Genomic DNA, 14,706 nt, shown 5'->3' on the forward strand with positions numbered 1-14,706 from the left:
ACCTTCAGTTTGTAACTATTTTTCTAATCATTTTAACCATACCTAAAAACTGTGGGTGATCTTGCAAACTTACACATTTTAACTACAACTCTAGTTATAAATGTATCTGAAATGTATCTAGTTATAAATGGATCTTTTTGTTTATTTCCCCAGGAAGGTACATAGTTGCAAAGCGTTCGGTTCCCCGAACTTTACTTATAAATTCCATCAGGGAATTGCTTCAAGATCTACAATGTGTTTGAGTCCACAACTAACTTTTTCTTTTGCTTTATAGACAGGAAACCAAATATTTTGTGGAACTGCTGGCCATCATTTTCATAAAGTGCTATCCCTGTCAAAAACCCGGAACGTTCACTCTACAAGATAAATGAGGTGGTATCTCTGCAAATTCAGAAATGTAATTTCACTCTAACAGGACTACATTACAAAGGGCTGCCACAAGTCAAAGCTAACACTTACAGCACAATAGCACGCTAAACAGAACTTTCTTATTAGCTGCAATAAATCCAAAACTGGCAACCTACCTCATCTACGTTTTCAAAGGCATTGATGATGTCATACGGTAAGCAGGACAGCAGGTCAATCACAAACCACGTTTTTAGGTAGTTCATTCTAATTAGCTTAGGATCAGATATAACTTCCCCTCCAGGTCCCACAAAAGTGGTATGAAAGTTTAAGACAATATCGACTAAGAAAATCACGTCCACCACACTGTCCAGCACTAGCCAGGCAATATTATTCTGTTTTGTTCTGAAGGACACATTGTAAGGAACCATAATTGCAGTGTAGAAGGTTAAAATAAGGATGATCCAGTCCCAGGTAGTTTTAAATGTACAATAGTGTAGGATGATGTGGGGTGGAGTCTTTGGAGCCTCTTGTTTATACTGAGGAAGGATGTCAGATCCTAGCTGTAGAACCTGAAACATACAGAGAATATTATGAAACATTATGCAAATACTCCATAATTTCAGAAAGCACAGCATGTCTAAATAAGCTTCCTTTCACATCCATAACTCAGACACCTTTCTGGACTCACTGGCAAGGTGTTGCTGGCGAGATACGGTGACATTTTGCGGGCAGCAAACAAAACGACTGACTAAGCTCTAGATCGTTTCTCAAACTACTAACTACTCTATTCACTATAGTGATTCTGGACTACTAGCACTGCAATCCACAGGCTGCAACTTCCCTTTAAGGAGTTGTGTCTTGAAACCATCTGCAGTTTTTACGCAGTATCCTGATGGATTCAGTGAACTGGACTCTCAAGAATGCAGGTATGGCTGCAGCAGCCTTCGTTGGATCAGGCTTGGATCAAAGCTGGGCCCAAGAGTGAAAAATTAGCCTCAGTTTAGCCAATTTAAGTGCTGAGCCAGAAAAAAAAAATCAAGATTTCAAGGCGGAGGGTAAAGGATGAACCAGTGTTCAGCTTACTACTTCAGGAGGATTTACTTGCCTCGGTGCTGAACTGGCTCAGTGGCTGTGGACTCACTTTCGGGGACTTTGCAGTTCCTGTTCTCTGTGCTGTTTGTTTACTCGTTTCATTCTTTGCACAATCTGTTCCTCTTGCGCACACTGGGTGTTTGACAGTCTTTGCTGTGTGGGGTTTTTTTTGGTGGATTTGTTGTGCTTCTTTGTTTTGTGGTTACCTGCAAGAAGACGAATCTCAAGCTTGCGTGTGGTATACACACTTTGACCATATATGTACCTCAATAAATATGTAGTGGAGAGAATACTGTCTGGTTGCATTACGGCCTGGTATGGAAACACCAATGCCCCTGAATGGAAAAGCCTACAAAGATTAATGGCTACGGCCACATCCATCATGGGTAAAGCCCTCCCTACCACTGAGCACATCTGCATGGATCACCACCATAGGAGAGCAGCGTCCATCGTCATAGATCCCCACCCTCTAGGTCACACTCACTTCTGCCATCAGGACGAAGGTCCAGGAGCCTCAGGAACTGTTATTACCCCTTGACCATCAGGCTCATTAAGCTCACTAAAGTTCACTTGCCACAACCTATGGACTCCCTTTCAAGGACTCTTCATCTCAAGTTCTCAATATTTATTGTATATTTCTTTATTATTATTATTTCTCTGTTGTATTTGTGCAGCTTGTTGTCTTTTGCACACTGGTTGCTTGTCCACCCTGTTGTGTGCACTCTTTCATTGACTCTATCATGGTTCTTGCATTTATTGAATATACCTGCAAGAAAACGGATCTCAGGGTTGTCTATGATGACATGTACTGTATGTACTTTGATAATAAATTTTCCTTGTTCTTTACCGTGAGCACTGAACTTTGGACTCTGCACTGGAACATGGGCAGACTTTACATTTGAGAAATGGAGCTCGAGATCAGATTCATCTCCCATCCCTCTACAATTAAGTACTGCCAGCCATCCTTTTTCTATTGTGGCTGTGAACAAGCTAAATGTCACATAACAAAGTGTCTGAAATCCCAAAGTGATGGGAAAACTAAGTTTTCCCTCTGAGTTTTACATCTACTACTATGTCAACTCAAGCCTAGGGGGCCAGCATAGGACAAATTCATGCCTTACAAGGTGCGAAACGAAAGACTGTGTTGCGCGCAACTCCTCACACAGACAGTAGGTATCTGTTGACTCACAAAGAGTTCATCCGCCCTTTGACAGGTTTTGTTTTTAGTCCTGCTGGGTGCCTACACACCCTCCTCCCTGGTTAACCGAAGTGCACCAGGAGGTTTGCCAGTTGAGTTGCCGACAACCAGGCCCGAGACAGGTAGTCCTGGGCTACGTGGTACCAGCAGCAAGGCAAGGCCCTGACCTGACACAAAACCTGACATGTTGATTTGCATCTTATCAACAGATTCCTGGAGGCAAAGAGTCAAAAGTAAAGGAGAAACTCTCAAATACAGAATCTTAGTAGTGGATGAAATATTCCCTGGCAGTCTACCAATTGCTGTTCTGTTCTGCAGTCCTGTCATGAATTTTGGATTGAGCTTCATTCCCCTATAGGCTTACTGCCCAGCCCAATGCTCAGAAGGAAAATGTCCACCAGAAGGAATTCAAAACTTACCTCTGCAAGCCGTGAATGCTTATGGACGCCATCAGATTTGTTCATTGGAGTCAACTGCTGCAAAACACTCCGACTGTTTGTCAGTGCCCGGGTCAGTCGAGCAAATTTGGCCCACCCTTTCATTAAAGAAAGCACAGAGTAACTGCCTGTTCCAAAACCCTCTCTTACACTGCCTTCATTTTACTTGTTTCACATCAGTTGTTAACCTGTGATGGTGGCAAAGCAATGAGTGTATCATTTCAAGTAGGTGTGACCCGGAATGTATAAGTTACGTACAGTTTATGTTAATTTAGTTCGCTGTTAACTTATGTAGTCATGTTTGTAATATACTGAGCCGTTGCTGCAAAAATCTAACTTGCATGTTATGCAAACCCTGCGTATGTATGCCAAGATAGTTAACACTAAACTTGAACACGAACTGCAAGAGCATTTAAAATATTGCTCAGCATAGAAAAATTGATTTTTAAGGATCCATTTAATACCTATTCTTTATCACCTCTTCTCTACTAATTAAAAAAACATATTCAATTGTAAGCTAAACACACAAAATGCTGGAGGAACTCAGCAGGTCAGGCAGCATCTTTGGAAGTGAATAGATAGGCACCGTTTCAGGCCAAGACGCTTCTTCAGGACTGAGAGGGAAGGGGAGGAGGATGCCAGAATAAAAAAGTGAGGGTGGGGGAGGAGGGTAAGGAGGCTAGCTGGTAGGTGTCGCCAGGTGGGAGAGGAAGGTCAAGGTGTGGAGAAGAAGGAATCTGATAGGAAATGAGAGCGGACAATAGAAGACAGGGATGGAGGAAGCAACGCAGGACAGATAAGAGTTAAAAGGTCAAAGTGGAGAATAGTGGAAGGGGGGAATTTAATAGTTTGCATTAATTTATTTTCTAACCTCTATCCTACATCATTTGATGAAAGGTATTTGCATACTACCACGACCATGAATTCTCTGAGTGGTTTCCTGGCGGTGTTCAGAGCATCCCAAATGTGGCATTATTTTCTGCACTGAATGGAAATCTTTTAACGGTAAATGAAGAAGATGATCCACAAATGGTGATGAGAACAACAAGCAAACCTGAACATTTTGTTTTTCAAGGAGTACAACACATAGTTATGCACCAGGCTTTTCAGTGTTAAGCAAGTAAATACTGTGCTGGGAGCCTAGCCCAAAGGCAATGCATGGGCATTGAGATACAATTTCAACACCTTTGCCTATTACCATAAAACTGTCAACAGGGTGCCTGGTACCGCATGGCAACTTGGGTTATATGGAAGGCATGAGTGAGCATTGAGATGTAATGCAATCTTATTTTGAAATCAAGCACAAGTTATGTATCGGTCTTTATAGAAGTTTCAGGTCCACCAACCGCACTCAGCTCATGTGGTGGGATGGTCTGTCAAGGTAGGAGGCTGATCCAAAACACGATCTCAGGCCTTTGGCTTTGACAAGCAAAGTATTGGAACCGGCCTTCAAGAGACAGCTCGGTGCCAAAGAAGGCGGCTATTTCGGACTGGCTGCTTTAGCATCGGCAGCCGCAGTGTAGGTCATGAGAGAGGATGGAAAATGGGTGGAGGGGATGACAGGCGGCAGAGTGACTCCCAAGATCACCGTGGAAACAGGGTGGGTACTGCTGCTGCCTTCCCAGTATAGAGGCACCTCAAATGGTTGTGGGCTAGGCCATTTTACAAAATGTAAAATGAGCAATACAAACAGAGCAGTTTTATTGACAGGCCTCATCAACATATCAGGGTGATTTTAGGTAGCAGAAAGATCGTGAGGATATTACTTTATTGTCGCCAAACAATTGATGCTAGAGCGTACAATCATCACAGTGATATTTGATTCTGCGCTTCGTGCTACTGTGTACATTATGGGGTTAGAATTATACTGGGTAACCTGAGCTTCAAGAATTTTTCCACTGAAGTTAGAACTTAGTCCTATTTAACTAGAATATCCTCGAAGTAGTCACTGAATACAAAGATTCTTAGGGAATTGAGATTTATGTTACATTTATTTACTGGGTTTGTTCACTCAGCCTACAGTGTGTTTATGCTATGACAACTTGGCTGCCTACTCTGTTCTGCAGCAAATTTACAACATAAAATAATATGAATTGTTAAAGGACTATCTGTCAAAACTACCTTGGATTGTTTCTATGTTAGGCATAAATCAGTTGCATAGATCTTTAAAAGCCAATAATTCCATTTCTTTTCACAGGAACAGGACTCTAGAGTAGGAGAGTTGTGTCTCAACAATTCAACATTTAAGGAGGTAATTTTAATCTAATCCACCTGGAGATAATGTAACATGTTTCAGACAACTGCTTGTTTTACACCTACACTTTAATGACTCCAGTAGCCAGCTAAATCAAGCTGTATAGCAAGCAGGCTCCTGATCCAAACCTGCCTTACTTTTGCCAGGAAGGTTAAAATTGTGCCCTGGCTGTGGCTCGCCCTCACAAACAAACATGAGCTCTTGCTGTACTCGAGAAGATAATTGCATCATTTGGGGTGACCACTTCAGGACACTGATGCATAGAGAGGAGAAATTTTTAAATTAAGGCCAGTGCGTAGGTTCCGATTGATGTCAAAGATCCCACTGCAGCATTTGATGAGCTATCCAAAAACGGTTTAACCAATCAGTTATCAATGCTATTCAAAGGACTCTGTGTACAAATTACCTGTTGTGTCTGTCTAATAACAGCAGTGACCACAATTTAAAATTATTGTAATGGCAGAGAACTATGTTGGAACAATATGAAAACACAAATGTTATTAAGCAAAATGTTGGTTTGATTGGATAGGCCACTTAAATATTTCTCAGTATTTTGAAGGTTTACATATTTAAACATTAATCTTTGTTTTTGATTTATATCTGCAGATCAAAAAGTGTGGCAATTTATTTGAACTTTTATTGAAAATTGTTTTATTAATTACCTAATATTAAAACATCTTTTTGCACGCAAAAGCAAAGTATTGAGGATGCAAGAAAGTGGAAATAAAATGCAAAATGCTAGAAAACTCAGCAGGCCAGAGAAGAGAAGCTGATTTAACAGTTGTTGCCTGTCCTGCTAAACAGTTCCAGCAATTTTTGCTTCCACTGCACGATTTTGTTCCATTTAATAAGGGGAAGATGTTTGGTCTTTATATAGATCTCATCCATCACAGCCCAATCCACTGTTGAAATTGGGATAAGTTGTATTCATTTTGTTTCCAGCTTTGAAATTCTTGCCTGTCATCTTAAACTCCAAATGTTCACTATCAGCCATTCGGATTCAAATGTGGAAGTCAGATTTATCTATGAAGTGTCTGCGTTAGTCCAAACCTCAACAGAGAACCCATCAGAAACATTCCATCACCCTGATGATGAGCTGGGTGAAACCACTGCCGAGGAATTCATCCCCAATCAGTAGTACTAAAGTAGCAATGGAATGAATTTCTGAAGCCCAGTAAAGTGTGAGTACTCTATTATACCTCCTTCTTTTCAGATATTTCCTGAGAAACGAGGACTACAGTTTTGTGAGTACTGAAGTGATTGATAAAGTGTGGAAACCACACGCTCTTCTACAGTTGGGGCAGGAGGTCAACAGGGATTTACTCTGGACCTCTGTGTATTCCCAGTGCATAGACTCAACACCATCCTGATATCATTCCTTACTCTAAGCTGAGGAAGTTTCAAATGTCAGGGGGCTTTTGCATTTTCCCCCCCCAAAGGCTTTGATGACTTTTGCCCTGTCCACTGGGTGATCCCTTACACCATAGTCCTCATCCAAACTTCTCTTAAATGTTACAATTGTATCTACACCGAACTCTTTGCTAGGAACACCACACTCGCACTACACTCTGAACAAGTTATCCCTCATACTCCGTTTAAATATTTCATCTTTCACCCTAAAATTCACCTACCAACATAACCAATTGACAGGTGACGCAATACCCACAGCTCTACACCTCGTCCTTACACATCTGGAGAAGAGGGATGCTTATGTGAGAATGCTGTTCTTAGACTACAGTTCAGCATTCAACACCACAATTCCCTCCAGACTCAACAAGAAGCTCAGAGACCTCAGTCTTCACCCTGCCTTGTGCAGCTGGATCGTGGACTTCCTGTCAGATCACTAGCAGGTGGTAAGAGTGGGCTCCTCACCTCTGCCCCTCTGACCCTCAACACAGGTGCCCCTCAGGGCTGTGTCCTAAGCCCCCTCCTTTACTATCTGTATACCCATGACTGTGCCACCACCCACAGCTCCAATTAAATTTGCTGGCAGTACTACACTGATTGGCCTAATCTCAAATAATAATGAGGCAGCCTACAGAGAAGTCATCACCCTGACACAGTGGTATCAAGAAAACAACCTCTCCCTCAATGTCGCAAAACCAAAGGAGCTGGTTGTGGACTACAGGAGGAATGGAGACAGGCTAGCCCCTATTGACATCAATGGATCTGGGGTTGAGAGGGTGAACAGCTTTAAGTTCCTCAGCATAAACATTGCCGAGGATCTCACGTGGTCTGTGGTGGGAAAGGCACAGCAGCGCCTCTTTCACCTCAGACGGTTGAAGAAGTTTGGTATGGGCCCCCAAATCCTAAGAACTTACTACAGGGGCATAACTGAGAGCATCCTGACTGGCTGCATCACTGCCTGGTATGGGAACTGTACTTCTCTCAGTCGCAGGACTCTGCAGAGAGCCCAGCACATCTGTAGATGTGAACTTCCCACTATTCAGGACATTTACAAAAACAGGTGTGTAAAAAGGGCCTGAAGGATCACTGGGGACCCGAGTCACCCCAGCCACAAACAATTCCAGCTGCTACCATCCAGGAAATGGTACTGCAACATAAAAAACAAGGACCAAAAGTCTCCAGGACAGCTTCTTCCACCAGGCCATCAGACTGATTAATTCATGCTAACACAACTGCATTTCTACGTTTTTTTGGCTATCCTGTTGTACATAATATTTATTATAAATTACTGTAAATTGCACATTGCACATTTAGATGGAGATATAATGTAAAGATTTTTACTCCTCATGTATATGAAGGATGTAAGTAACAAAGTCAATTCAATTAAGCCTATGTTGAGTGTAGGTCTCTTGTCCTTCCAGTGAATTTGGAGATTTTGCACAGACAATTTTGGGAATATTTCCAAGACCTTGAGTTGCCCACTGTTGGTAGTCTAGAAGCACCTCAGAAATCAGAGAGCATTGCTGCCTGAGGACCAGAAGTTTTGTGGCTTCAGACAACTTTTTTTCCCCTCAGTCCACTCAAGGCTGATGATGCATGGAAAGCAATGGTGGATTTCATCATTGATACAGGATGTGATTTTCATCATGATATGAAAATTGGTCCACAGCTGCCAGGGCCTCACTATGAACTTTTATTGTCGGAGGTGTAGGTTGGTGGTGGACATTTGTTTTACATGTGTTGGGCATAGGGCCCCGGCTCTCATACACTTTCATGAATGAGTCATTTGGTAGCCTAGAGTTCAGTCACCTGACACACTTAACACCAAAGATCAGCAATTAATTTTGAGCCAATAATTTTTACAATAACTCAAAGTTACAGCAACTGAAATCTGAAATGAATTAAAATATATAGTATTTTATCATGGAGCTGGTAAGATCTAGAGATAATTGCAATCCAGCCAAAAATATATAAGATGTAATATACAACATTGAAACTTCAGTTAATCTTTTTGTCATTTTGAAACGATATGCAATGTTATTCAAAAGTCAAAGTCTAGACATAACTAGAGTATGCAAACTAGAATTAGCTGATTAATCATTTGCCAGTTTTCTATCCTTTTACTCAAACACTAAAGGGATGTGGTATATATGAAACAAATCAAGTGAAAGGGATTAGTTTTTGACAAAGATAAATATTCAACCATCTTCCATTAATTTTAGATGTGGAATATAGCCAAGAATGGCTGTACCATTTGATTAATACTCTAGAAAACAACTCCGCACTGCAGCAAATACTGTAAATCTGCAGCTGCTTTGTATGGGCTGCTTACTGATTGTAGTCAATAAGCAGACTACATCAGCAATTAGCATTTAACATCTGTCATATGCAAAAGACCCATATATATATCCCTTCAGAATTTTCCTGTTAACATTTTGATTTGCTGATCAACCATCTTTTTTTATCATTATTATTAAATTAGTTGACATTATCTTTTTATTGCTCTGGGAATTGGAAAGGAAGGTGGAGCTTAGATCAGGAACAATTAAGTACAGTACAGAACAGTACAATACTGTAGAGTATTGAGTACAGGAGTTGGGATTTTATGTTGAAGTTTTATAAGACACTTGTGAGGTGAGCCCTAGTTTGGAGTGTGCATTTCTGGTCACCTACCTACAGGAAAGATAAGACTGAAAGAGTGCAAGAGAAAATTCGCAAGGATGTCCCTGGGACTTGAGGACCGAATTATAGGAAAAGGTCAAATAGGTTAGGACTTTATTCTCTGGAGCGCAGGAGAATGAGGGGAGATTTAATAGAGATATACAAAATTATGTGAAGTATAGACGGGGTAAATGCAAATGGGCTTTTTCCACTAAAGTTGGTTGAGATTAGAACTGGAGGTCATGGGTTAAGGATGAAAGGTGAAATGTTTAAGGGGAACATGAGGGGGAATCTCTTCTCTCAGAGGGCGGTGAGAGTGTGGAACCAGCTGCCAGAGTAAGTGGTGCATGCAAGCTCAACAAACTCTTCTGCACCGGCTATTGCACAAGCGTTTGCACATCCAAGTACTAATCAGGCCTGCGCTTATTCAAATTCTGTTAGCAGATAGTAACTAGTAGGGCAAATGAGTGGGTGAGCTACCATCATCCAATTAAAATTTCGTTATGTGTTCAGCGATTATCTGTGCAGTAATGTGCACATTTTATTTACTTAAGAACAAAAATTTAAATGTGAATGGACCAAACAAAATGGATCAATACATGTTTTCCAAATCTATAATTCTAAGTTGTTCCTACATTCTTCTGTTTTTAAAAAGTCTTGTGTTGTGTTGCATCTCTGCCATCTAAAGTTATTTTATATGATCCTCTGCTTGGTTTAGAATCGCTTGTTTATCTTTCAAAGGGAGAGTGAAGTTTTCACTCTCTTTCTTTAGTTTCTATATGGAATCTAAAGACCTAGAAATGGTCATTTGGGAATAAGTGATTTTTTTTTTCCCCAAAAGTGGTGTGCAATGGATGTAATTCCCTGCACTTGACAGCTGAAACCCAAGACATCTGTGGAACCGGATTCTGTTTCATTTCCCACAGAGTGCAACAGGAAGCAGTGAACAGATAAATGTATATTGAATTGTTCACTTGCCAGCAGTCCTTGGGTAATTCATGAGACTGCTGGAGGGAAGAGAAAGGAAGGAGTGGTGTTCAGAGAGTTTGAAGAGTGGGATGGTGATGAGGTCTGAAATTGAAGCTGTGAGTTGGCAGATATTGGAAGTCCGAATCAAAACATTGTAGGAGGAAGGGAGGGATGGGGGTATGGTGCAGCAGGCGAAGAGAAGTCAAGAAAGATGGTGGAGATAGGAAGCTGAGGGAGAGATTGGACACCAGCTGATTGTGCGCAGGTAAGGTGGAGGGAGTCAGATGTTGAGGAACTTGGGTGAGGCTGACAACAAAAATCAGAATGAATTAGAGCATCAACTGGGAGTGAGGGGGTTGTGCACATTTGGAGTCTTTGTGAGTGAGACGGCTGAAGAAAGTTTTGGAGCTAAAGGATCCTATAAATTTTAAAAATGCAGAGGCCAGTGTAAAGAAGCCTGACCATGGAAAGCAATATACAACACGGAGAGTAGCTGGCTTCAATAAAGAGGTAAATAAACTAAGACAATTAATTGTAATTGGAACACCAACTTTAGCATTGAAATGTTTTTCACATTAAAGGAATGAAATATATTGTCTTTGAAAGTGCTACTCCTAAAACCCACTGTCAAGGCAACATTGACTCTGTGGCTGCATGAATGAAACCATGTGTGAACTGGGTTAGGGGGTAGTCTGATCATCTCAATGCAAAAGAATAATTCCAAATTTGCGCAAGTAACCTCAGGACCGCAATAACATGTGGATTAATTGTCAAGGATAGGTTATAATATTACATAGGAGAGCAAACAAACTGATGCTCAGATGCAGATGGATCCTGAGGGAAGACACGCCAACAGAAATCTTAAGACAAATAATATATTTAGATATTCAAATGAATTGCAGAATGAAGCAACATTAATTTTCTGGATTGCACACTGAGCAATTGGTAGAATCTTCTCATGTAACAGTCATCATCTCCCTCCTGCCACAGCAGTCAGCCCGCACATAATCCAATGATACAATAGGCAAACTATACTTAATGAAAACCACATTGAATTCTCTCATAGCAAACATATCAATTTAGCAATGGAAAAGAAATATTACCTTTTGTTGACTCATCCTCAATGGGTTGTTTAAATATGGTAATATCTTTGAAGGTGCATAAAAATAAAACCACCTTGTCATATTCATTTCTTATGGGTGCAATTTGCATGTAGAACCAGAGTGGAGTTCCTGCCAATAGAGAGAAAAAATGCGAATACATTTAAAAAAGGCCATTAAACAAAAGGAAATCAACACATTCCACACAAATGCATCAAAGCCTGATCAGAATGAACAATTGGTCTTGTATACTGCAGAAACTCTGTAATCACTGCAGATGGTTGACCATTTCCTACACTATCAATTAACTCTGCTAACCCAAAAGCTCCCTCTTGCTTCGAAAGATTTTCTTGAAATCCAATCTTTGACCCATATCTATTCCTTTCTAGTCCCTCGCACCACCTGTCCTCTCATCTCTTTCTGTTGGTGAACTTAATGAAATTCAACCTGCTTGCTTAACTGCAAGTTGTCTCGGCAAATACCATCAAATCCTAGCCTGCAAACACTGTAACAAAGTCTGATAGATTCCTGCCACATATTAGATGTGAAGAAACAGAAAAAAATATTGGCATTTATAATTTCTCATCAGTATCAGGACAAAGAGGAAAGGATGGTGTGGTCTTTCATTGATTCTATTGTGGTTATTATCGTATATATATAGATTAGATTAGATTATGAGGACACTCTGTCCTCGTTTAGTGTCATTTAGTAATGCATGCATTAAGAAATGATAAAATGTTCCTCCAGTATGATATCACAGAAAGACAAGCCAGTCCAAGACTAAAACTGACAAAAACCACATAATTATAACATATAGTTACAACAGTGCAAAGCAATACCATAATTTGATAAAGAGCAGAACATGGGCACGGTAAAAAAAGTCTCAAGGTCCCAATAGCCCCAACATCTCACGCAGACGGTAGAAAGAAGAAAAACTCTCCCTGCCATGAACCTCCAGCGCCGCAAACTTGCCGACGCAGCACCCTGGACGCACTCGACCACAGCCGACTCCGAGTCCTTCCGAAAACTTCGAGCCTCTGACCAGTCCTCCAACACCGAGCACCATCTCTGCCGAGCGCTTCGACCCTGGCCCCAGCCGCCAAGCAGCAGGCAAAGCCGAGGATTCGGGGCCTTCCCCTCCGGAGATTCTGGATCACACAGTAGCAGTGGCAGCGAAACAGGCATTTCAGAAGTTTCACCAAATATTCCTCCATGCTTCTCACGTCCGTCTCCATCAAATCAGGATTGTGCACAGCATCCTACTTGACAAATAACAGACATTCATTCCGGAGTGGCCACTGCACATTTTGTTGCGTCACCATCTTCTCTTCTGAACCAAATTGAGTATCCCCTCAAGAAAATGAATCTCAGGGTTGTATATGGTGATATATACGTACTTTGATAATAAATTTACATTGAACATTGATAACATCAATTATTTCTTATGTTCTCTGAGAATAGACAAAAAGTACTTAGTCTTCTTTGAACCCAAGATTCAGGTAGATCCATCTAAAAGCAAAAATACTGTGCGAAATGAAAACTGAAACGCTAGAAATATTCAGCATGGCAGGCAGCGTTCGTGGTGAAGGAAATGGAGTTAATATAAAGATGACGACATTTCATCAGGTTTATGACATTTCTTTCTCCATGGGTGCTCACTTTTATTTTAGATCCAGCAGATGTTGGATAAATATGTGATTTGTGTCAAGATGTCTCTGATTTTAGCAAGAGTCAAAAAGCTTTCCAAATCCAGTTACCCAGTATGTACCACATTGTTAGCTAAGGAAAGCAAATGGCTTATCCTGCAACAGGATCAGCCCGTAAACCTTTCCAGCAGTGATGGTTGCAAATGAAATGTCACCATATTCACAGGTGAAAATTGACGCACAAAGGTAACTGATGGGAAATTTTATACATGACAACTGCGAAAGGGAGAAAAAAAAATAAATTATTTGGCTTATTAATATAAATCTGATTGTGAGATCACCACAGATAGTCTCTTCCAAGAGGACCACAAGCTTGTCATAGGGTTTGGACACTTGTATACTCTTCAATGACCGAAGAGCCATGTTGGCTGGAGTCAGGGCCTTGTGCTTTGACTCTTGGTCGGGTCACCCAGGCCAAAGAGGTCAAAGGGTAGAGGCCAGACTAGGAGTGGTCCACTGATCCTCCAAAACAAAATTGAAACAACAATGAAGAAACTTTCTATACCTGTGCGTGACAGTACTCCTGAGTCTCCACCCAGGGCTTGCATGACTGACAGTAGTGAAAACCAGGAGGAAGCTACCGGCATGGTGAAATAGGCCCTGAACACCGCCAAGACTAAGACAATAATTGGTTTTGATGGCCAAGGACAGAGATGGAGGACCTTCACTGCCGGCCTGAATACAAGTGGCATTATGAACACCCTCTCCTCTTGCTCAGTGATCGTCTACATTTAGACTCAATGCCAACTTTATGAGGTGCACCTGGATACCAGCTCATTAATACAAATATTTTATCAGCAAATCAGGTGTCAGCAACTCAATGCATAAAAGCATGCAGACATGCTCAAAAGGTTCAGTTGTTGAGACCAATCGGCGGAACGGTGAAAAAATGTGATCTAGGTGACTTCGACCATGCAATGATTGTTGGTGCCAGGTGGGGTACTTTGAGTATCTCAGAAACTGAGAATCTCCAGAGATCTTCATGCTAACAGTCTCTACAGTTTACAGAGAATGGCTTGAAAAACAAAAAAAAAAATCCAGTGAGCTGCTGTTCTGTGGACTAAAATACCTTGTTAATATGGGAGGTGGGAAGAGAATGGCCTGACTGGTTCAAGCTGACAGGAAGGCAGCAGTAAATCAAATAACCACACCTTACAACAGTGGTGTGCAGAAGAGCAACATCTCTGAATGCACAACATGTCAACCCCTCAAGTGGACGGGCTGCACAGCAGAAGTCCACAAGCATAGACTCAGTGGCCACTTCTGGAGTGATGAATAGAGCACACAGTACCAGGAATATTTCTGTTATCGCAAGAGCAGTGCAATTTCAAAAAAGAAAGCAAAAATCTGTAATAATTCTGAGAGTCTTTCGGGAAGGAAAAATGTCAGTTTTACTTCTGTATTACTTGTTTTCCAAGAAAGCAGTGTTCATTTTATGATTTTAAAATCCACAGCCTATTTCAGTCTCAAACTGAAGTTCAAGTACACAAAGGAAAGCTGCCGATATAGACAGAAAAGCAGTTTTATTAGAGAG

At 41.1% G+C, this 14,706-nt stretch overlaps 1 protein-coding gene across 1 annotated transcript in view; it reads right to left on the minus strand.

The window, feature by feature from the left end:
- Positions 1-14,706, minus strand: part of kcnh5b (potassium voltage-gated channel, subfamily H (eag-related), member 5b) — a 507,516-nt gene that overhangs the window by 388,136 nt on the left and 104,674 nt on the right. The window contains exons 4-6 of the mRNA XM_072251293.1: positions 11,470-11,598; positions 3,058-3,173; positions 525-917 (exon numbers count right to left, since the gene is read on the minus strand). Of these exons, the coding sequence (XP_072107394.1) occupies positions 525-917; positions 3,058-3,173; positions 11,470-11,598 (638 nt within the window). The remainder of the gene's footprint in view (positions 1-524; positions 918-3,057; positions 3,174-11,469; positions 11,599-14,706) is intronic.

Source organism: Mobula birostris, chromosome 1 (genome assembly GCF_030028105.1).
Source record: "Mobula birostris isolate sMobBir1 chromosome 1, sMobBir1.hap1, whole genome shotgun sequence".
NCBI lineage: Eukaryota > Metazoa > Chordata > Chondrichthyes > Myliobatiformes > Myliobatidae > Mobula > Mobula birostris.